This window comes from Budorcas taxicolor, chromosome 11 (assembly GCF_023091745.1).
Source record: "Budorcas taxicolor isolate Tak-1 chromosome 11, Takin1.1, whole genome shotgun sequence".
Taxonomy (NCBI): domain Eukaryota; kingdom Metazoa; phylum Chordata; class Mammalia; order Artiodactyla; family Bovidae; genus Budorcas; species Budorcas taxicolor.
The window spans coordinates 165,914,288-165,938,783 of NC_068920.1; the positions used below are offsets into that span (position 1 = coordinate 165,914,288).

Consider the following 24,496-nt stretch of genomic DNA (forward strand, 5'->3'; position numbering starts at 1 on the left):
ATCGTGGTTATCTGGGTCATGAAGATCTTTTGTACAGTTCTGTGTATTCTCGCCACTCTTCTTAATCTGTTCTGCTTCTGTTAGGCCCATACCGTTTCTGTCCTTTGTTGTGCCCCTCTTTGCATGAAATGATCCCGTGGTATCGCTAACTCTCTTGAAGAGACCTCCCGTCTTTTCCAGTCGAGTGTTTCCTCTGTTTCTTCGTATTGTTCCTTTGCATTTGTTGCATTATTATTTAATTGCATCAGTTTAATTGCAATAATAAAAGTCACTAACTTTTTGAAATTTGCTGAGGCTTCTTTTGTGATGCAGAATACTTTCAAAGCTATTCCTGTGTACTCTAGAAATATATATTTTCTATTTTTTAGGAACTCATTTTCATAGAAAACTAGATAGGTTGTAGTTGATGGATAGGTAGGTGACAGATAAAGAAGTATGTGGAAGGCACAGGAGTCAGAACGATAGAATGGTCGAGATGCTGATTCTGCTGTGATCGTGCACAGCATCGCTGAATTTTGGTGTTGAGTCCTTCAGGTTCTGTCGAGAGCTTTGCAAGAATCTTCCACCAAGTTGGAGGAGTTTTCACTTTTTCTTTCTTTGTTTCGATTTTATGATGTTAGATGCATGAAAATTGATGATAACCACATTCCTTGATATAATTTTGCTTTCATTATTATGTATTGTATCTCTCTTTAGTCTTAATATTGTTAATACTGTTTTAAATTATATTTTTTCTTCAGTTTTATATGTCAGCTTTGTTTCCTGTACCATTTACCTAGTATATACTTTCTAAAATCTGCTTTTTTCCAACATTTCTGTATTGTTTTCAGGTATGTCTTTTGTAAGTAACATATGTTTGGACTTTCAAAAGCCCCAATCTAATAATCTATGATCTAATAAGAAATTAAAATTCATTTATATATCTTATGATATATTTGGACTTAATTCTAATGCCTTATTGTTTTCTTTTATATTCCTTCTTAGCCTTTTTTGAGGACTCTTTGTCTGATTTCTGTAATTTGACTAAATGTTCTCTATTATCTGTTTCCTACACACCTTCCCCCTACACCCCCGCTGGTTCTGAAATAGACTGTAATTCTATCCATTTACTAGGTATCCTTAGATACCTATCCTTAAATTTTATTTTTAATTTATTATTACAGTTATTTTTGATGTGGACCATTTTTTAGTCTTCATTGAATTTGTTACAGTATGGCTTCTGCTTTATGTTTTGGTTTTTTGGCCACAAAGATCTTAACTCCCTGACCAGGGGTCAAACCTGCACCTCTGCATTGGAAGCTGAAGTCTTAACCACTGGACTACCAGGAAAGTCCCTCAACATTTTAACGACAGATGCATAGCCATACGTTAGTCTGCACCTCCCAGGTGGTTCAGTGGTGGAGTCCGCCTGCCAGGAAGGAGACATGGGTTCAGCCCCCAGGCTGGGAAGATCCCCTGGGGGAGGAAATGGCAAACCACTCCAGTACTCTTGCCTGGGAAATCCCATGGACAGAGGAACCTGGTGGGCTACAGTTCATAGGGTTGCAAAGAGTCGGACACGACTGAGTGGCTGAGCACGCCCACACACATTTGTTTAACACAGTTACAGCCCAACTGCCTTGCAACCTGTGCTTATAAATAAAACTTTATTGGAACACAGTCTTGTCCATTCATTTACACGCTATCTCTCATGCTACATGGCAGAGCTGAGTAGTTGTAACAGAGATCTTATGACTCACGATGTCTAAATGTTTACTACTGGCCCTTTTCAGAAAATGTTTGCCGTCCTCTGGCCTAATGCAGTGAAGAGCGATGTAGCCTCTATAACGTGATCTGATGCAGCTGTAAGCGGAACAGCCCCTTCTGTAAATAGCTTTGTTATTGCCCAGGTTGTTAGTTTTGTGTGTAGAAAATAGTGAAGACTTGGACATCATAAGTTTAAAAATCGATGAGTAACTAATTACTTAAAAATGATTTTCTCTGCCTACCACTGTTCTTGTATACGGCGCTCTCCCTCTGGGCTCAGGTCCTGTGTTGCTTTACTGAGGCTCCGGGGTGGTGACTCACTGTATCTGTGAAGATATGTTTACTTTGCCATCACGCTTCTCTCGCAGTTTAGCTAGTTATAAGGCTCTCAGATGTCAGTTATTTTCCTGCTGCTTTTTGAAGGTGTTACTTAATTGTCCTCTAGCATATTTTCCCTCTCTCTCTCTTTTTTTTTTCCTGAGGTGACGTTTTCTCTCCTTATAACCTTCATTTTTCTTCCCTAGGTGCTTCATCTTTCTTTCTGGAGCCTTTAATACTTTCTTTTTATGCTTGATGTCTGTAGTTAGTCACACCATTTCTAGTTGGATGAATTTATTTATCTGATTGTACCCCTAATACACTTTAAATTTGGGAAATCAAGTCTTTAATTCTGGAAATTTCTCATCTGTTATGTCTTCAAATGTTGCTTCTTCACCACATTCCCTCTATTCTGTTTTTCTGGAACCCACGTGTGATGTGTGTTAGGTACATGGTCTAACCTCCGTATAATTTCATTTCTTCCATTTTTTTCTTTCTCTTTCTGTGGTTTGTGAGTGATTCTTTAGTACTGTTTCCTAAACCATTAATACTCTCCAACTATGTCTCCAGCTTAGAGTATGATTATTATTCATTTTATTTAAATAAATATTTATTTTTTCCAAAAGTTCTAGCTCTTATCTTCCAGTAGTTGAATATCCCTCTTGGTATTGGATTTTCTCATGTGCTATGGAATTTTGGTTTGAATAGATTTTCTTGTTGCCCTTCTTTTCTTCCCCCTCTACCACTTCATCTTATTTTATCCCAGCCGCATCTCAAATGTTAGTCCTTACTGCTGTGTCTCTAGAGTTGGGGGCAGAGGGGCAGGCAACAATGCTTTTTCACTGAGAGTCCAAGACTTTTTAAAGGTAGAGTCAACAGGATTGTTAGTGAGTTGGGTGTGGAGTGTGAGAGAGTGAGGAGTCAGGTAGGAAGCCTTGGTTCTGGCTTATGTGACAGTTGACTAGTGCTGTTCACAGAGAGGAGGGGACACTGTGGGAGAAGCAAGGCTGGGAGAGAGAGCAAACAGTTCTCTAGTTGCCATCATGAAACAACCCTGAACTTAAAAATAATACATGCTTTAATATTCACATTAAAGTTTTAAAAAACATTCTTTCGTTTTATTAATGTGTGATATGCTTTTTTTGCTATCCAAGTGGAAATGTTGAAAAAAGCAAATGGATGGACATATGACCCCGGAGTTCCAGATTTGAGTTCCAGATATAAATTAGGGAGTAGTAAGCTTTCGGTGGCATTCAAAGCTATTGGGTGGATTCTGAATGGTGAGCCCTGACGTGTTCAAGTTTCAGTCCGGTAGAGGGGGTAGAGCTGACAAAGGGACTCCCAGGGTGTCAAGAAGGAAATGAGAGAGCTGGCCAATGGGCAAGAGAAGAAACCATTCATAGGAGACTTAACTATTGATATTGGCAAGAAAGCTTGACAAAACGTTTCAGTGGAATGGTGGGAGTGAGAATGTAGTTGGACAAAGCTGAAGAGAGGCCGAAGAGTTAACAGTGGAGACCAAGGACTGACACTTTGAATGAGTTTTGGAGTGAAGGGAGCAGAGAAGTTTGCTGGGGTAGGAGGCAGACATGGGATTTTCTGTTTTAAGATGGGAGACATGGGGGCACGCTTGTACGCTGATGGGGCTTTCTGAGCCCTCTGTCGCCTTCTCCACCCTTCATTCCTGTGCTCTCCTGTGGTAGTGCGGGGAGAGGGCCCTGAGGCATCTGTTCAGAAGCCCCTCAAGCTCACTCTTCAGCTCCCAGGATCACCATCGCTCATGAGGCGCTTGGAGTGCAGCTGGGGCTGCCTGGGGACACGATTCAGGCTAGGACTCGTTTCAAGGACAGACTCAAGGCCGGGCCAGGGACCAGAGACCACGTGTTCTCTCAGGGGTGATGCCCGGAAGGATGGTCATGCTGGTAAAATTCATCACTGGCATTACTGGCGAGGATGTCTGAATGCAGTTCCTGGCCTCCCCTGCCTGATCCTCTGGTGCTTGGACAGCGGGGGACACAGGCGTGAAGATGTCACCACTCTTGGAAGACAGGACGTGGGTGGTGGGAGGGGCGTGCCCTCTTCTCAGCGCCACGCAGAAGCCCTTACTTCCCGCTTGTCTCTGTTCCTGCCAGGATCCTCGCCACAGCTGGCACTGACTTTGACCTGCGAACGCTGCGGGCTGTGCGTGTGCTGAGGCCCCTGAAGCTGGTGTCTGGGATTCCAAGTGAGTCTGGCAAAAGCAATCAGGCCCAGCCTCCCTGGACACTGACCTTGTCCCCTACCCCCGCCACAGCCACAGCGAGGTCCTGACCTCCAGACCCTCTGGTGACTCTGAGCTTGCCACCCTTAGCCCCAGGGAACCAGGCTTGAAGAAGGCAGAAAGAGCCCTTCTCCATTCTCTCCCATTTCCTTGAAAGACTAGAGGGTAAGCTGGCTCCCTACATGGAAGCTTTGCTCCTCTCACACCCTTCGCTGTATTTCCAGCTCTTTGCTTCTTTTCCTGGGGTTAAAGGGCAGATGAGAGATGAGCCAAGGTGGTGGGGCAGGGAACACATTCAGAGGCTGCAGAGGGCATCTCTCCTGGCTCAGCCTAGGCGGGGCTGTCAAGACCTGAGACCCGATTAGGATGCGTGTTCCAGGACTGGGTGACTTAAGAGGCCGTGTGAGGGCAGAGGGTGGCCAGGTTGCCTTGAGAGTGGTGAGCGCCTGGGCCCGTGTTCCTCCAGGCCAGTGGGAGTTTGGATTTCCTTCAGGGCCCGGGTGGCAGGCCCAGAACTGTGTCACCTGAGCCCACTGCAAGGAAGCCTGCTGGTCAGCTCCCTGTACTGCCCCAAGACCCTGCCAGGAAGAAGTTCAGGCCTGTACCCAGGAGCGAGTTCAAGGCTGGAAGTGGGGATGGTTCCCCTGGCCTGGACATACTCATGCCCTACAGTCAGTGGTAAAACCCTCCTTGGAAGTAGTCCCCCTGTTTTCCTTTCCCTCAGGAGTGGGTCTGTCAGGAACCCTTATTTTTCATTCCCAGCATCCCCTCCACTTAGTTCCCATGATCCCCTGCTCTTCCCTTCCAGCATCCCCTGTTCATCATTCCCAGAATCCCCTGCTCTTAGTTCCCAGGATGCCCTGCTCTCCCTCCCAGGATGCCCTGCTTTCAGCTCCCAGGAGTTCCTCCTCTTGCCTATCAGGACGCTCCCCTTTTGCTCCACCCTGAGCCCTCCACAGACTCAGAGTTCTCGTCAGTACTTCCTACTGATAACCCCACACACCGTCCCTCCTCTAACTGGGACTCTGCTCAGTCCACTTCCCCATAAGACCCCTGTGCTTTGTCCCTCACCTCTAGGACGCTCAGCTCCACCCCGTGGAGGCACTCACTGTTCCGTCCTGCTTCCCCACCACTCCCTGTCTGTCCCCTGCTCGGAGGGCCCAGCTCTGTCCTTTGGCCTCGTGAATGCTCATTGCTCCACGCTTGGCCCAGGACTCTCAGCCCCGCCCACCCAGGCTCTGGCTGTCCTGCCCACACCACAGCCCTCTTCCTGCTCTGTCCACTGTGCTCCTGACCTGCCTGCTTCCCCTGCTCTGCCCAGGTTTGCAGGTGGTGCTCAAGTCCATCATGAAGGCCATGGTCCCGCTCCTGCAGATCGGGCTGCTGCTCTTTTTCGCCATCCTCATGTTCGCCATCATTGGCCTCGAGTTCTACATGGGCAAATTCCACAAGGCTTGTTTCCCCAACAGCACAGGTGAGGCCGTGGAGTGCCTGTTGGACCCAGAGGAGGGCCACAGACTCATTCGTCCTGGAGAGACTCACTGTTCTGGGCCCTGAGGGGGCCTTCTAGGTGCTAGACAGAGGAACTGGACACAGGCGAGAATCTGATAAACGCAAACACACGAAGTAATGACAGAAGTGACCGTAGTAACTTCTAGGAGGGAAACAAGGAAGGCGTCTGAAATGGAATGATTGGGGGCCTGTTTCACAGAGAGTAGCCTGGGGAGGCCTCTCTGTCAGGGTGATAGTTGGACAGCGGCCTGAGTGCGGTGAGAGGGGGCCAGTCCAGCAGCCTGCCAGGAGCTCTGGTCACAAGGCCTAGTGAGTGTGAAAGGCCAGAGTGAGAAGCAGTGAGTGCAGGGGCACCATGTGCCTTCAGGCCATGGTAGGGCTCTGAATCTTATTCCTAGAGAAGTGGGAGGACAGTGGGGCCTTGAGTGGGCACTGGTACCCTCTGACTGTTCGGGCTGCTCTGGGGAGGCAGATCACACAGGGGAGAGGCCGAGAGTCGAGTCTCAGCCCAGGAGAGGTGGAGGGAGGCTGGGGCCGGGCTGTTGGCAGTTGGTGTTGTCTTAGTCACTAAGTTGTGTCTGACTCCTTGTGACCCCAAGAACTGTAGCCCGCCAGGCTTCTCTGTCCACGGGATTTCCCAGGCAAGAATACTGGAGTGGGTTGCCATTTCCTTCTTTCGGGGATCTTTCCGGACCAGGGATTGAACCCACGTCTCCCGCACTGGCAGGCACATTCGTTGTCGCAGAGCACCGGGGAACCGGTGTGGCTCTTAGCATCTGTCATGCTCTGGGTATATTTTGCAGTGTGGCCTGCTGGGCCATCTGGGTTTTCCGGGCAATTGCGTGTGGAGTAAGAGAAAGTGAAGAGGTAAGGGTGACACAAAGGTTTGTGTCTTGAGCTACAAACACATTAAAGGAGGAAACCTGTATGATCCTCTCCATAGAGGCAGGAAAAGCTTTTATTAAAGTTTAAATCATTCATCATTTTAAAAACCCTCTTAATCAAACTGGAAATAAGGGGAATTTTCTTAAACTTCCTAAAACTCCCTTCAGACATCACACTTTGTCATTAGTCGTGAGAGCTCTTCCTTTGGAGTGGGAAATGAGATAAAGGCACACACGGCCACTTCTGATCCATGTAGCCTTGGTTGTGGCCAGTGATGTGAGGCAAGAAAAAGAACAAAAACTCCAAGAGGAATATGAAAGGAGGAAATAAAACTCATTATTCACAGAGAATACAATTGTCTACAAATAGACACACAAGGACTTCCTGGCTTTCTTTATGAGCATATATTAAGATAATTGGAAGGAAAGGAATAAACTTGTGTGATCAATTTTGCCTTCTAAATCTGGGAATATTTGCTTCCCATCCTAGCTATTCCTAAAAATTTCCCCTATCCTGGTAGGAGAGCTTTTCCATGTGTTGTTACGCATTTTTTAAGAATCGTTTTTTCTTTAGGTTTTGGGAGGGAGGATTAGCATGGGCTGCTTGCCTCCTTATTCCAGAGGTTAGCCCTGGTTTTCTGTGATTTCTTTAACATCTCTTGTGTGGCTCCTGGCTGCCAGCAAGAGAGCATCCCCTTTGCTGGGGCCGGTGCCAGGAGACCTGGGCCCGTGTTGGTCAACCTGCCTGAGGAGCACCGGGGAGGCAGGGCTCCGTCCAGCTTGGTTCTGGCTCCAGAGTGACGAGACCTACATGTTGGGGAAGTCTGGGTGGAGGTTTGGCTGTGGGACAGTTGGGGCGGTGGCGATAGGACAAGTAGGAGGTTAGGAGTTGGTTGTTGTTGATTTTAAGGTGAACGAGTTCTCAGCATGTCTGCATAGTGACGGGCAGTGTCTGTGGGGAAGGAGAGGGTGACCAGCTATTCCTGAGGGGTGGGGCTGAGGCCGGGGCTGAGGATGGAGGCAGGGCAGGCGCAGGGGTGGCAGGAGGCAGTCTCCCTTGGTGCCTGACCCCTTTCTCCCGTGGTGAGGTCTCTGGGCCCCGCAGTCCCAGCAGGGGTGGCGAGCTCGGTGCTGCTCAGCACAGCCCTGCCTGCTCCTCTCCTCACAGACGCAGATCCGGTGGGCGACTTCCCGTGCGGCAGGGAGGCCCCGGCGCGGCTGTGCGAGGGCGACACCGAGTGCCGGGAGTACTGGGCGGGCCCCAACTTCGGCATCACCAACTTCGACAACATCCTGTTCGCCATCCTGACGGTGTTCCAGTGCATCACCATGGAGGGCTGGACCGACATCCTCTACAACGTGAGTCCAGTCTTGGTCCGGGAGCTCCTGGGCCCCTCTGGGGCGAGGCTTCTGCCCAGCCCCTGGCTCCCTTCTCCCCCCAGGGTGGAACACAGGCTCCTTCGGGCAGCTCCCCTGCAGGGCCACGGGCCTGGGCTCTGGAGTCTCCAGGCAACTTCTGTTTTGAAAGTGAAGGTGAGGGCTGGGTGGTGAAGGTTAGAAAAAACAGTTCCAGAGAAGGGGGACCTGCCACTGCTGGTGACGGGGGCCCTGCATGCAGGCGTGGGAGTGCGGCTCGGAGAAGCTAGTTAGCTCGCTCTGGGCTTGAGGCAGCAGGCTGCTGCCCCGTGAGCAGGAGGAGCAGGGCTGAGGTGCAGGGAGGGTGCACTGATTGTGCCAGGGTCCTGGGGGTGGGAAGTGGGGTCTGGGGGATCCTGGGGGTGGGAAGTGGGGTCTGGGGGATCCTGGGATGGGAACCAGGGTCCTGGGGGTGGGAAGTGGGGTGTGGGGGGTCCTGGGATGGGAACCAGAGTCCTGGGGGTGGGAAGTGGGGTCTGGGGGATCCTGGGATGGGAACCAGGGTCCTGGGGGTGAGAAGTGGGGTGTGGGGGGTCCTGGGGGTGAGAAGTGGGATCTGGGGGATCCTGGGATGGGAACCAGGGTGCTGGGGGTGGGAAGTGGGGTCTGGGGGATCCTGGGATGGGAACCAGGGTCCTGGGGGTGGGAAGTGGGGTCTGGGGGATCCTGGGGGGTGGGAACCAGGGTCCTGGGGGTGGGAAGTGGGGTCTGGGGGATCCTGGGATGGGAACCAGGGTCCTGGGGGTGAGAAGTGGGATCTGGGGGATCCTGGGATGGGAACCAGGGTGCTGGGGGTGGGAAGTGGGGTCTGGGGGAATCCTGGGATGGGAACCAGGGTCCTGGGGGTGAGAAGTGGGGTGTGGGGGGTCCTGGGGGTGAGAAGTGGGATCTGGGGGATCCTGGGATGGGAACCAGGGTGCTGGGGGTGGGAAGTGGGGTCTGGGGGATCCTGGGATGGGAACCAGGGTGCTGGGGGTGGGAAGTGGGGTCTGGGGGATCCTGGGGGTGGGAACCAGGGTCCTGGGGGTGGGAAGTGGGGTCTGGGGGATCCTGGGGGGTGGGAACCAGGGTGCTGGGGGTGGGAAGTGGGGTCTGGGGGATCCTGGGATGGGAACCAGGGTCCTGGGGGTGGGAACTGTGTTGTACATCTTTGCTTGCTCCCCTCTGAGTTTTCCTCCTGCCCTCCTGCTCGCCCTCCCCGTCTTCCCTGTCGTTAGAACTCTTGTCCAGCCCAGCAGTGTAAGGTGGTCTGGGGGTGGGTGCTTGTGGACAGAAGCTGGGTATAACGCCCTCTGGGGCCTCCTAATGACCTGCCTCACGCCTGCCTCCCCTCCACCCGAGGCTCTTCTTGGGGACTCCTGGGTAGCTCTCAGTGTCTTTTTTTGTGTGATGACCCCCCACCCCCACAGAGCTACCCTCTAGAGTCTTGTGATTGTGGGCATGAGAACAGTTAAGTTAGAAGAAATGGAGGAAGACAGTGCATTTGAAACAGGAATTTCGGAAGGTCTGCCTGGTGGATTGCTGTGTTTTGGTAGCTAGAGGGTATGTTGTGCCTGGGAGCTGCGGAGGGGACTTTGTGGACTGTGAGATACTTCACTTTGAACCTGTCACTTGGGCACTGGGGATGGGGCTTGGGCCGCCAGCCTCTGGAGTAGCCACGTGCGGGACAGGCTGGAATCCTCTGCTCTGAGACTCGTCTTGGAGTTCATGGAGACTTGGTGGGTCTCAGGGCTGGACATCTGGCAGTGCTTGGTAAGTGCCGGCTGGGCAGGAAGGTGGCAGAGGGTGAGTTATGGAAGGGCTGGCCCGAGGTCCACTGAGCCAGGGCCCTCCTTGGAGACGGAGTCGTGTCTGATGCCAGGCTCGGTTTGATCAAGGGAGAAGCAGACAAGGGCAGTGATGAGGAGCCCGGCCGTGCTCTCCCTGCAGCCAATCCAGGAGCAATTTCCACAAAGACAAGCCCTAAAAATAGCTGGAGATGGCCATGTCCCTGCCAGCCCCACTGAGCGGGGCACTGTGTGAGCCACGGGACCTGGCCACTGCCCAGGCGACTCAGCCTGGTGGGCCTGTGCCCCCAGAGGCGGGGTGGGTGGGAGGCGCTGGTCGGGAAGGGCCCCAGAGGCTCCCCTGACACGGACTTCCAGGGGGCACGCTGGGTGCAGACGCTGAGGGCACGGTGGCAGCAGGAGGCTTCCGACAAGTAATGCCAGCCAGTAACGGCAAGTTCTGCGGAGGGAGCAGGAGGGTGAGGGGCAGGGGTGGCAGGTCGGGGGCGCTGGGAAAGCAAGGTCTGTGGGGTCTGGGAGCCAGACACGCAGAGCCTGCGGGCAGGGCTGGGGAGCCCTCAGGGCACCGGCACGCCGGGCAGGGTGTGGGCCATGAGCCTGGCGCCCGGAGCCGGTGGCTGAGAACGCGGAGTCTGCTCCACACGGAGGGGTTACGGGGCCAGGAGCTGGAGGGCAGACAGGCCTTGTTCTCGTCTGTCCGCACCAGGGGCTGAACCCGGGTCCTCGGCAGTGGAAGCGCAGAGTCCTGACCCCTGCGCCGCCAGGAACGTCCGCAGACAGGACGTTTGACGAGCGCTCTCTGGCGCGAGAGGCGCTCGTGTTGCCTCAGACGTGCTCCTTGATGGAGCCTGCCAGGGCGGCGCCTCAGGCCTGCGCCCTGCGCGGGCGGCGGGGGGCACCTGCGCCGCCTGGGGAGAGCAGGCCGCCGCCCGGGAGGCACGGGGCCTCGCGGCCGCTGGCGGGGGTGGCAGGCACGTCCCCGTCTTGAGGAGAAATGGCCGTCGGGGTTCTGAGGAGCGTGGCCAGAGGGTCCTGAAAGAGCCCACACAAGTGTCCTGTGAGGGCCGAGTCAGCTGCGGGTTCCTGGCAGGCCGGAGAGGCGGGTTATCCTGGGACAGTGGGCCCCGTGCGAGGAGGACCGTCCCCCCATCCACTCCGCCGCGTCAGTAGCGCTGGGGTCAGAGGCCCTGGAAGGAGGGACAGTGCGAGGCGCGGTGGGCAGAGAGGGCCGCGCGGTCCTTTGCCTCTGAAAGCAGCCAGCTGTGCAGGCCCGCGGAGGAGGGACGATGGTCTCGGTGAGAAGCACGGCAGCTGGGACGGGACGCTTGATCACTGAGCGCAGCCTGTGTTTTCTGCTTGCGTCGATTGTCGCAGGACCTATCCGCATTCTCACCCTCGGCTGTGACTGTGTGCGCAGGGACCGTAGGAGGTGAATGCTGTGGGTTTAGGGTTAGGTGCGTGTGGTCTTGCATCTGTGCATCGCACTGGTTCTGTGGGGATCTGAGGAAGGGGCCTTGGATGTGAGGGGAAAAGCTCCATTTTGAAGTCAGCGCAGACCGCACTTGCTCACTGGCTCCATGTGCTGTTTAATGTGAAAGAAAGAGGGATCAAAGATGCTGTGACTCGAGCCGTTAGGAACCGTGGAGCCTTTTCCTGAGAAGGGGAGAAAGGTGACTGTGGAATTTTGTTTCAGCAGGACGCTGTGGTGGACACTGAGAGCTCTGCTTTGCCCCTAGGACGCTGAACACACTGTTTCGCCCAAGTGGGGGTGCTGAGTATGCAGTTGAGTGTATGAGAAGGGAGTCTGGGGGCAGCAGGGCTGAGGGTGCATGTGTGAAGCCATGGGCGGTGTCTCAAATTACAAGGCAGGATGAGATCGCCCAGTGTGGACGTGTGGAGCTAGACGCAAGATGGCTAGACATGCAGCCGTGTGAGCCTCTGGCTGTCGGGAGACTTCCAACATCCAGAAGCCAAGTAGGAGAGGAGGAGCCAGCGAAGAGCGCGAGGCGGGCCTGAGGGGCGCCGGAGCCCCGCAGTGTGCCGTGTCCTGGAAGCCCAGCACCGCGTTTCCAGAGTGATTCCAGACCAGCTGTCGCCGAGAAGTCCCAGGAGACGTGCAGTTAGTGGGAATAGAACCTCGGAATGCACAGGTTACAGGGGCCAAGATTGAAGGTGAGGATGGCAGGGCAGTGAGGCACCTGCAGGGACACGTGGGAGCTGGCTCTTTTTTTAAATGAAACTTTTTGTTTGTGGTAAGGTAGGTTCACATGCAGTTGTAAGAATTAATACGGAGAGAGCCCACGTATGCTTTGCCTGCTTCCGCCAACAGCCTGCAGAACCAGGACGGTGACCCTGCTGCAGGGGAGTCAGAACGTCCGGTTGGCAGGGCATCCCGCTGCCCTCTGATGGCCACGCCCGCCTCTCTCTCACCCTCACCCCTGGTCAGCGCTTGCCTTTTGCCACATCGATAATTCTGCCTTTTCAAGAACGTTATGTAGATGAAACCAGACCCTGTGTATTGGCTATTGGGTATTGGCTATTTTCCCCTCAGCATAATTCTCTGGAGACACGTCTGGATTATTGCATGTCAGCAGTTTCTTCATTTTTTTTTTTTTTTTTTGCTGAGTGGTCCCCAAGCTGTGAGTGGACTACAGTGTTTAATACTCACCTGTCAAAGAACATGTGTGTTGTCTCTGCTTGGGGTTATCATGAATAAAGTTGCTCTACACGTTTGTGGGCAGATTTAAAAAAAAATCTATTTATTTTTGGCTGTACTGGGTCTTGGTTGGGGTCTGCTCTCTCATTGCGGTACGTAGGTTTCTTGTTGCGGCAGCTTCTCCTGCTGTGGAGTGGGCTCCAGGGTGTGCAGCCTCAGGAGCTGTGGCGAGTGGGCTCGGCAGCTTCTCCTGCTGTGGAGCGGGCTCCCGGGTGTGCAGCCTCAGGAGCTGTGGCGAGTGGGCTCGGCAGCTTCTCCTGCTGTGGAGCGGGCTCCAGGGTGTGCAGCCTCAGGAGCTGTGGCGAGTGGGCTTGGCAGTTGCAGCTCCTGGGCTCTAGAGTGTGCAGCCTCAGGAGCTGTGGCCAGTGGGCTCGGTGGTTGCAGCCCCTGGGCTCTAGAGCGCAGGCTCAGTAGCTACTTGGAACCTTCCTGCAGCCCCTGGGCTCTAGAGCGCAGGCTCAGTAGCTACTTGGAACCTTCCTGCAGCCCCTGGGCTCTAGAGCGCAGGCTCAGTAGTTACTTGGAACCTTCCTGCAGCTCCTGGGCTCTAGAGCGCAGGCTCAGTAGTTACTTGGAACCTTCCTGGATCAGAGATTGAGCTCGTGTCTCTTGCATTGGCAGGCAGATTCGTTACCACTGAGCCACCAGGGAAGGAAGTCCTGTGGGCAGGCTTTTGTGCAAATGAAACTTTTCATTTCTCTGGGTTAAATGGTCAAGAGTACAATTTCTGGGTTGTATGTTTAATTTTTTTAGGAAACTAACGCCTTTCAAAGAATTGCGTTCTTTTGAATCCACCAGCAATGTATGATTGACCTAGTTTTTCTATCTCCTTACTGATGTTCGGTGTTTTAACTTCAGCCACTCTGGCTGTGCAGACGTGTCGTCATGGGTTTCCCAGTGGCCGATAAGCTGAGCCTCTCTTCGTGCTGATTTGCCGTTTGGGTGTCTTCTCCAGGGAAATGTCTCTCCCTGTCTTTGGCTCATGGCCTGGACTGCTCTTTCGCTCTGCAGTTCCTGTATATATTCTAGATGTGAATTGTTTGTCAGATGCACGGTTTGCAAAAATGTTCTCTGAGTCAGTAGCTTGGCTTTTCATACTCCTCACCTGACATGTCAAGGAACATACATATTTAATTTGGATAAAGTCTTGTTTAGCAGTTTTCCCTTTTGTGGACTGCGTTTTTGGCATAAAATCTAATAACTCTTTGCCTAGTCCTAAATCAAATATTTTCTCCTATATTTTTTCTAACATTTTTATTATTTTACTTGTAAGTCTGTGATCCTTCTTGTGTTAATCTTTGTATAAAGTGTGAAGTTTAGGTTGAGGTATGCCCCCCCGCCCCCTCCCTCCCTCCTTCCCTTTTTCTCTCTTTCGCCCTCCCTTCTTCCTCCCTTTCTCCGGGTTTTGGACACCCAGTTGCTCCAGCAACACTTGTTGACATGCTGTATTTCCTCCACTGAGCTGAGTTTGCACCTTTGCAGACAACCCACTGGGCATGCTTGCGTGGGTCCATCTCCGTTCCGGCGAGCTCCGTGTCTGCCCCTCTGCCAGCACCGCACAGCCCTCAGTGTTGCAGCTGTGCTGTAAGCCCCTTAAGCCAGGTAGACGCCTCCCATTTCATTCAGTTTGGGAGGATTGGCATCTTTACCGTATTGGGTCTTTCAGTCCATGACACGGAGCATCTCTGCCTTTGTTTAGACTGTCTTTGATTTCTTCAATCAGAACTTTATAGTTTTCAGCATACGAGTCCTGTGTATGTTTGTTAGATTGTAAATGGTTTTGTATTTTAAATCTTGGTGTCCGCATATATTTTCATTGCTAGTATCCTAGGTGGCGAGGGGTAAAGAGTCCGCCTGCCAGAGCGGGAGCCACGAGAGTGAAGGGTTTGATCTCTGGGTCGGGAAGGTCCCCCGAGGAGGAAATGGCAACCGACTCAGTCTTCTTGCCTGGAAATCTCCATGTACAGATGAGCCACAGGGTCGCAAAGAGTCAGACATGCCTGAGTGACTGAGCGCAGAAGCATATAAAGAAATACAACTGATTTCTGTGAGTCGATCCTATATTCCTGACCTTTCTGAACTCACTTATTAGTTCTAGGAGATTTTTTGGCGATTCCTTGGGATTTCCTATATAGATAGACGTGTCATTTCTAAATAGGAATAGTTTCTTTTTTTCTGACCTGTATGCCTTTTATGCTTTAATTTTTTAAAGTCTTTATTGAATTTGTTACAATATTGCTTCCATTTCATGTTTGTTTTTTTTTGGCCATGAGACATGTGGGGTCTAGTTCCCTAAGCAGAGATAAAACCTGTACCCCCTACACTGGAAGGCGAAGTCTTAACCACTGGACCACCAGGAAAGTTCCCCTGTATGCCTTTTATTTTCTGGCTCTTGCTTGATTTCAGTGGCTAAAACGTCCACCATCACAGTAATTAACTTGGCGTAGTGAGCACAGACATACTTTCCGTGCTCCTGAGCTCAGGGGGAAGGCACTCAGTTTTCCCTGCTAAGGTGTGATGTTCAGTCAGTTTTTTGCAGATGCTCTTTATCAAGCTGAGTCAGTCCTTGGATTCCTATTTTTTCTGAGAGTTTTTATCATGAATGGGTGTTGAGTTTTGTAAAATGCTTTTTCTGCTTTGCTATGCTTATGTGATTTTTTTCCTTTAGCCTGTTAATGGTGGATTACACTGACTGACTTTTGAATATTGAACCAACATTGCATTCCTGGAATAAACCCGTATGCTCATAGTGTACAATTATTTTATATACTGCTTAATTCTATTTGCTGATATTTTTTCAAGGTAGACTGTATATGTATATAGTTGATTAGCAATGTTGTGCCAATCTCTGATATATAGCAAAGTGACTCAACTATACATATATACATTCTTTTTTATGTTCTTTTCCATTACAGGTTATCGCAGTATATTGAATATAGTTCCCTGCATTATACCGTAGGACCTCGTTGTTTATCCATTCTAAGCCTTATCGTTCTCACCTGCCAACCCCCACTTCCCAGCATGCCCCTCTCCCTCCCCCTCCTGCTCACAACCACAAGTCTCTGTGTCTGCGCACCTGCTTCTGTTTTGTTGTTGCTGTTCGGTTGCGAAGTTGTGTCTCGCTATTTGCGATCCCATGAACTGAAGCACATCAGGCTTCCTTTTCCTTCACTGTCTCCCTGAGTTTGCTCAAACTCATGTCCATCTAGTCAGTGATGCCATCCCACCATCTTATCCGCTGCCACCCCTTTCTCCTCTTGCCCTCAGTCTTTCCTGGCATCAGGCTCTTTTTTTAATGAGTTGGTTCTTTGCATCAGATGACCAAAGTATTGGAGCTTCAGCAGCAGTCCTTCTCATGAATATTCTGGGTTGATTTCCTTTAGGATTGACTGGTTTGATCTCCTTGCTGTCCAAGGACTCTCAAGAGTCTTCTCCAGCACCATAATTCAGAAGCACCAATTCTTTCACATCCGTATGTGATTGCTGGAAAAACCACAGCCTTGACTATGTAGGCTTTTGTTGGCAAGTGATGCCTCTGACTTTTTAATACACTGTCTAGGTTTGTCATAACTTTTCTTCCAAAGAGCAAGCGTCTTTCAATTCGTGACTGCAGTCACCGTCCGCAGTGGTTCTGAAGCCTAAGAAGATGGCATGGCGCTGTTTCCGCTTTAGCTCCATCACATCATGGCAAATCGATGGAGATGAATGGTGTGATGGAGCTGGACGCCATAATCTTCATTTTTTTGAGTGTTGAATTTTAAGGCAGCTTTTTCACTCTCCTCTTTCACTTTCATCAAGAGATTCTTTAGTTTGTCTTCACTTTCTGCCTTAAGGGTGGTGCCATCTGCATGTCTGAGGTTGTTGATAATTCTCTTGGCAATTTTAATTCGGGCTTGTGAGTCATCCAGCTGGCATTTCTCATGATGTACTCTGCATATAAGTTAAATAAGCAGGGTGACAATATACAGCCTCGACGTACTCCTTTCCCAATTTGGAACCAGTCCGTTGTTCCAAGTTCAGTTCTAGCTGTTGCTTTTTGTTCTGCATACAGGTTTCCTGGGAGGCAGGTCAGGTGGTCTGGTATTCCCATCTCTTTAAGAATACTCTGCAGTTTGTTGTGATCCACACAGTCAAAAGGCTTTAGTATAGTCAGTGAAGCAGAAGTAGAGTCTTTTTTTTGGAATTCCCATGATTTTTCTGTGATCCAGCGGATGTTGGCAATTTGATCTCTGGTTCTTCTGCCTTTTCTATAATCCAGCTGCTACATCTGGGAGTTCTTGGTTCATGAACTGCTGAAACCTCAGTCAGTTCAGTTCAGTCACTCAGTCGTGTCCGACTCTTTGCGACCCCATGAACCGCAGCATGCCAGGCCTCCCCGTCCATCACCATCTCCTGGAGTTCACTCAGACTCACGTCCATGGAGTCGGTGATGCCGTCCAATCATCTCATCGTCTGTCGTCCCCTTCTCCTCCTGCCTTCAGTCTTTCCCAGCATCAGGGTCTTTTCAAATGAGTCAGTTCTTCACATCAGGTGACCAAAGTATTGGAGTTTCAGCTTCAGCATCAGTCCTTCCAGTGAATGTTCATGACTGATTTCCTTTAGGATGGACTGGTTGGATCTCTTTGTAGTCTAAGGGACTCTCAAGAGTCTTCTCCAACACCACAGTCCAAAAGCATCAGTTCTTTGGTGCTCAGCTTTCTTTATGGTCCAACTCTCATGTTCATACACGACTACTGGAAAAACCACAGCTTTGACTAGATGGACCTTTGTTGGCAAACAAACAAACAAACAAACAAACACAACACCTTTGTTGGCTGAAGCCTGGCTTGGAGAATTTTGAGCATAATCTAGCGTGTGAAAAGAGTGCAACTGTGCGGTAGTTTGAGCATTCTTTGGCATTGCCCTTCTTTGGGATTGGAATGAAAACTGACCTTTCCCAGTCCTGTGGCCTCTGCTGAGTTTCCCAAATTTGCCGGCATATTGAGTGCAGCACTTTCACAGCATCACCTTTTAGGATTTGAAGTAGCTCAGCTGCACCCAGCTGAACTACTTTTTGAAGATTTTCATCAACTAAAAACGAAACCCTGTATCTATTAGTAGTCACTTCCCATTCCTCCATTCCCCTAGCCTCTGGCAAAGACTAATATATTCTGTCTCCTTATATTAGTCTATTCCAGACATTTCATCCAAATGGACCCCTACAAGATGTGGGAGTTTGTGTTTTTAGGGCCCCTCCATGTTATGCAAGTATCAGGATTTCATTGCTTTATTATCAAAGGTGGTTCCGTTGTGTGGGTGCACCCACTTCTGTCTGTATTTCATCAGGTGGACATTTTTGGGCTGTCTCCACTGGTTTACATCGTGAATGATGCTGCTGTGGACATTTGTGCATGAACTTTGTGTGGACTATGTTCTCATTTCTCTTAGATGTGCGCCTAGGAGTGAAATTTCTGGGTCATATGGTAACTCTGTGTTTAACCTTTTGAAGAACTGCCAAATTGGTTTCCAAAGTGGTTGCAACATTTTACACCCCACCAGGAGTGTACCAATGTTCCTAACTGTCTACATCCTCACCAGCCCTTGGGCTTCCCAGGTGGCACTAGTAGTGAAGGACCCGCCTGTCAGTGCAGAAGGTGAGCGTTCGATCCCTGGGTTGGGAAGATCCCTTGGAGCAGGAAATGACACCCCACTCCAGTGTCCTTGCCTGGAAAGTCCCAGGGGCAGAGGAGCCTGGTGGGCTGTAGTTCACGGAGCTGCAAAGAGTCAGACGTGACAGAGTGACTGAGCATACCCATACACGTCACCAACACTTGTCTGTCTTTTTAATTTTAATCATCCTAGTAAAATTCATTTTTAAATTTAACCAGTCAACCATGAAGTGAAGTGGTTTCATTTTAGCTTTGATTTGTATTTTCCATGGGAAATAGATGGGGAAACAGTGGAAACATTGTCAGACTGTATTTTTTGGGCTCCAAAATCACTGCAGATGGTGACTGCAGCCATGAAATTAAAAGACGCTTACTCCTTGGAAGAAAAGTTATGACCAACCTAGACAGTATATTGAAAAGCAGAGACATTACTTTGCCAACTAAGGTCCGTCTAGTCAAGGCTATGGTTTTGCCTGTGGTCATGTATGGATGTGAGAGTTGGACTGTGAAGAAGGGTGAGCGCCAAAGGATTGATGCTTTTGAACTGTGGTGTTGGAGAAGAGTCTTGAGAGTCCCTTGGACTACAAGGAGATCCAACCAGTCCATCCTAAAGGAGATCAGTCCTGGGTGTTCGTTGGAAGGAATGATGCTAAAGCTGAAGCTCCAGTACTTTGGCCACCTCATGCGAAGAGTTGACTCATTGGAAAAGACTCTGATGCTGGGAGGGATTGGGGGCAGGAGGACAAGGGGATGACAGAGGATGAGATGGCTGGATGGCATCACGGACTCGATGGACGTGAGTCTGAGTGAACTCCGGGAGTTGGTGATGGACAGGGAGGCCTGGCGTGCTGGGGTTCATGGGGTCGCAGAGAGTCGGACACGACTGAGCGACTGGACTGGACTGAGCTGAGCTGAGCTGAACCGAGTGACTCATGATGCTGAGCATCTCTTATGTGGCCATCTACCATTTTCTATCTTCTTTAGATGAATATGTATTCAGATCCTTTGCTCAGTTAAAGATTAGGTTATTTGTCATTTTATTATTGACCTGTAAGATTTCTTTATACATTATGAACACTGGACCCTTACCAGATATTTCAGATGATTTGAGAATATTTTCTCACACTCCGTGAGGTATCTTGTCACTATTCTGATGGTGTTATTTGAAGTAAAAAAGATTTTTATTTTGATGAAGTCCAATTTTCCGGTTTTTCTTTCCACTTTTGGTGTCATATCTAAGAATCCTTTACCTGATCCAAAGTGATGAAAATTTACTTCTGTGTTTTATAGTTTTGGCTCATATATTTAGGTCTATGATCCATTTGGACTTCATTTTTGATGTGTGGTAGGGTCCAATTTAATTTTTTTGTCTGTGGATAGCCACTTGTCTCAGCACCCTTTGTTGGAAAGAGTGTACTTTCCCCACTGAATTGCCTTGGCATATTTATTTTAAGAAATTTTGCATCATAAATATGAGTTTATTTCTAGATCGTCAGTTCTATTTCATTGATCAATATGTCTGTCCTTTTGTAGGGGAAGTTTTAAAATCACGATATCACTTTCCTTAATAGTTATTGGACTATATTTATACTGGGTGAGTTGTAGTAATTTGTGTTTTTAGAAAAATTAATCTATTTCATCCATGTCGTCTAATGCATTTAGAGTTGTCTGCAGTGTTCCTTAATTACCCTTTTAATGTTTCTTGGGTCAGTCGTGTGGTACCCTGTTTCATTATTGATATTGATAATTTATGTCTTCTCTTTTTCTTGCTCAGTATTGCCAGAGGTATGTCAATTTTACTGTGTTTTCCAAGAGCAAACTTTTTCAAAAATTGATTTTCTCTATTGTTTGTATTTTTAACTTTGTTGATCTCTGTTTTTATCTTTGTTGTTTACTTTCTTCTACTTGGTTTGAGTTTGTTTTGCACTTCCTTTTCTAAATGCTTCAGGTAGAAGCTTAGATTATTGGTTTGAGACTTTTCCTTCTTTTGTAAAGTGCTTAGTAACACAAATCCCTTCCTACAGTTGCTTTAGCCATGTCATTCAGATTTGATGGCTCACATTTTCATTTTCCTTCAGTTCAGGGTTTTAGAACTCCCTGGAGAACCCCCTTTGATACGCACATTGTTTAGAATGTGTTTGGAGGGTCTCCTATCATATTTCTGTCACTTGTCTCTTGTTTGATTTTATTAGGGTTAGGGAACATGCTAAATTGGAAGACCTTTTCAGTTCTTTTAGGGTTATTGAGACTTCCTTATGGCTCAGGATATGGTCTGTCTTCGCGTAAGTGTCGGGCACACTTGAGGAGAGTGTTTGTAACCTGTTGTTGTGAGCTGTGTGTACAACTGTCAACTAAATCCTGTTGGTTGATGGTGAGTTCTCTCACACCCTTGCTGACCCCCTGTCTGGCTGCCTTCTCAATTTCTGAGAGAGAGGTGTTGGAGTTTCCAACTGTGACTGTGCGCTTGCCGTTTCTCCTTTCAGTTCTGTCAGCGTTCGCTTCACGCGTGTTACAGTTCATTTGTTAGGCATCTACACATTTAGAATCTCTAAATGTCTTCTTGATGAACTGACCGTTTTATCATTATAATATATCCCCCAATTTTTGAAAGTTCTCTTGATGCCACTTCAGTTTTATGAAAGACGTACATTAGTGCTTTTTCCCACTAACCGAAAGAAACCCGTGGAGGATTTATGCTTTTGTGAAACAAGGTGAAAAGAGAAAATAGTATTCAGTGTTTGTTTTGGAGCAAGCTATCACAGTGGCAGTGTGCCCCCCAAGCAGCAAGAGTGGCACTGCCAAGCTCATCCCTGGGTACTCCACTAGCATCTCAGCACCAGACAGGCCATAACTTTGCTGTGTCTGGGAGCATCTGTGCTTTATCTCAGTTTATTTTCTGTATCTGTTAGCACATGGTATCCTGTGGTGATTGATTATTTCTTTGCTTTACACCATTGTGGCTTAGAAAGACTCATAGGAATGCACTGCTTTCAGATTGTGGGGAAACCTGTATATGTTCCTGTGTCTCTGGAGACATTTTTTGGTTCTAATGTCTCCTTTATCTAATTTAATATAGCTACTACAGTTTCCATTTGACACATGTTTATATGATGTTTCTTTTTCCATATTTCACTTTCAACCTGCCTATCTATCACATGAAAGTCGCTCAGTCACGTCCACCTCTTTGCAACCCCGTGGACTGTAGCCTGCCAGGCTCCTCTGTCCATGGAATTCTCCAGGCCAGAATACTGGAGTGGGTAGCTATTCCCTTCTCCAGGGGATCTTTCCAACCCAGGGATCGAACCCAGGTTTGCTCTCCCGCATTGTGGGCGGGTTCTTTACCATCCGAGCCACCAGGGAAGCCCAAGAACCCTGGAGTGGATAGCCTATCTCTTCTCCAGAGGATCTTCTGGACCCAGGAATCGAACCGGGGTCTCCTGCCTTGCAGGTGGATTCTTTACCAGCTGAGCTACCTGCCTAAATTGTTATATTTGAAATGAGTTTCTTGTAGACGAAACAACGTTGGGTCATGGTTTTAAATTCAGCAGCTACTCTTTGTCTTTTAATTCATTTATGCAAAGCATTAACACATAATGTAATTATTGATATGTTAAAGCTCACATCTGCCATTTTGTTTATTTATTTTTTATTTGCTGTTTGTTTTAGCTTTTTGTTTGTTTTCTTTTTCATGCCTTCTTGGAAAAAAAATTTCATTTTCATTTACCTAGCTGTTTTTACTCCTGCCTGGAAGATCCCATGGACAGAGGAGCCTGGTGGGCTGCAGTCCATGGGGTCGCTAAGAGTCAGATACGACTGAGCAACATCACTTTTTCACGCATTGGAGAAGGAAATGGCAGCCCACTCCAGTGTTCTTGCCTGGAGAATCCCAGGGACGGGGGAGCCTGGTGGGCTGCCGTCTATGGGGTCGCACAGAGTCGGGCACGCCTGAAGCGACTCAGCAGCAGCAGCTGTCTTTAAGTGCATCTCTGCTCTTTTATTAGTTGCTGTATATCTTATTCTATGATAGACAGAGTGCCTGATGAACTATGGACGGAGGTTTGCGACATTGTACAGGAGACAGGGATCAAGACCATCCCCATGGGAAAGAAATGCAAAAGGCACAATGGCTGTCTGGGGAGGCCTACAAATAGCTGTGAAAAGAAGAAAAGTGAAAAGCAAAGGAGAAAAGGAAAGATATAAGCGTCTGAATGCAGAGTTCCAAAGAATAGCAAGGAGAGATAAGAAAGCCTTCCTCAGCGATCAATGCAAAGAAATAGAGGAAAACAACAGAATGGGAAGGACTAGAGATCTCTTCAAGGAAATTAGAGATACCAAGGGAACATTTCATGCAAAGATGGGCTCAATAAAGGACAGAAACGGTATGGACCTAACAGAAGCAGAGGATATTAAGAAGAGGTGGGAAGAATACACAGAAGAACTGTACAGAAAAGATCTTCACGACCCAGATAATCACGATGGTGTGATCACTCACCTAGAGCCAGACATCCTGGAATGTGAAGTCAGGTGGGCCTTAGAAAGCATCACTATGAACAAAGCCAGTGGAGGTGATGGAATTCCAGTTGAGCTGTTTCAAATCCTGAAAGATGATGTTGTGAAAGTGCTGCACTCAATATGCCAGCAAATTTGGAAAACTCAGCAGTGGCCACAGACCTGGAAAAGGTCAGTTTTCATTCCAGTTCCAAAGAAAGGCAATGCCAAAGAATGCTCAAACTACCGCACATTTGCACTCATCTCAGAGGCTAGTAAAGTAATGCTCAAAATTCTCCAAGCCAGGCTTCAGCAATACGTAAACCGTGAACTTCCAGATGTTCAAGCTGGTTTTAGAAAAGGCAGAGGAACCAGAGATCAAATTGCCAACATCTGCTGGATCATGGAAAAAGCGAGAGAGTTCCAGAAAAACATCTACTTCTGCTTTATTGACTATGCCAAAGCCTTGACTGTGTGGATCACAATAAACTATGGAAAATTCTGAAAAAGATGGGAATACCAGACCACCTGACCTGCTTCTTGAGAAATCTGTATGCAGGTCAGGAAGCAACAGTTAGAACTGGACATGGAACAACAGACTGGTTCCAAATAGGAAAAGGAGTACATCAAGGCTGTATATTGTCACCCTGCTTATTTAACTTCTATGCAGAGTACATCATGAGAAATGCTAGGCTGGAAGAAGCACAAGCTGGAATCAAGATTGCCGGGAGAAATATCAATAACCTCAGATATCCCAATGATACCACCCTTATGGCAGAAAGTGAAGAGGAACTGAAGAGCCTCTTGATCAAAGTGAAAGAGGAGAGTGAAAAAGTTGGCTTAAAGCTCAACATTCAGAAAACGAAGATCATGGCATCTGGTCCCATCACTTCTTGGGAAATAGATGGGGAAACAGTGGAAACAGTGTCAGACTTTATTTTTTTGGGCTCCAAAATCACTGCAGATGGTGATTGCAGCCATGAAATTAAAAGACGCTTGCTTCTTGGAAGGAAAGTTGTGACCAACCTAGATAGCATATTAAAAAGCAGAGACATTCCTTTGCCAACAAAGGTCGGTCTAGTCAAGGCTATGGTTTTTCCAGTGGTCATGTATGGATGTGAGAGTTGGACTGTGAAGAAAGCTGAGCACCGAAGAATTGATGCTTTTGAACTGTGGTGTTGGAGAAGACTCTGTAGAGTCCCTTGAACTGCAAGGAGATCCAACCAGTCCATCCTAAAGGAGATCAGTCCTGGGTGTTCTTTGGAAGGACTGATGCTAAAGCTGAAACTCCAATACTTTGGCCACCTCATGTGAAGAGTTGACTCATTGGAAAAGACTGTGATGCTGGGAGGGATTGAGGGCAGGAGGAGAAGGGGACAACAGAGGATGAGATGGCTGGATGGCATCACCGACTTGATGGACGTGAGTTTGGGTGAACTCCAGGAGTTGGTGATGGACAGGGAGGCCTGGTGTGCTGCAATTCATGGGGTCGTAAAGAGTCGGACACGACTGAGCGACTGAACTGCACTGAACTGATATCTTATTCTAATCTACTGGTGTCATAATAGTGTCATTTCAAGTCACATATATACCCTTCTTTAAATTTCTTTATCCTCCCCTATTTATAATACAATTATCTTAAACATTTCCTCTGTGTATATTTATAACCATATCATAGTGTGTTACAATTTTTGTTTCCACTGTGAAAACATAATTAAGGA

The 24,496-nt window shown here is 48.6% G+C and overlaps 1 protein-coding gene across 1 annotated transcript in view; it reads left to right on the forward strand.

The window, feature by feature from the left end:
• The window catches only part of CACNA1B (calcium voltage-gated channel subunit alpha1 B), a 204,997-nt gene that overhangs the window by 40,837 nt on the left and 139,664 nt on the right, over window positions 1-24,496 (forward strand). Inside the window, exons 4-6 of the mRNA XM_052647676.1 lie at window positions 4,197-4,288; window positions 5,646-5,798; window positions 7,889-8,079. Of these exons, the coding sequence (XP_052503636.1) occupies window positions 4,197-4,288; window positions 5,646-5,798; window positions 7,889-8,079 (436 nt within the window). The remainder of the gene's footprint in view (window positions 1-4,196; window positions 4,289-5,645; window positions 5,799-7,888; window positions 8,080-24,496) is intronic.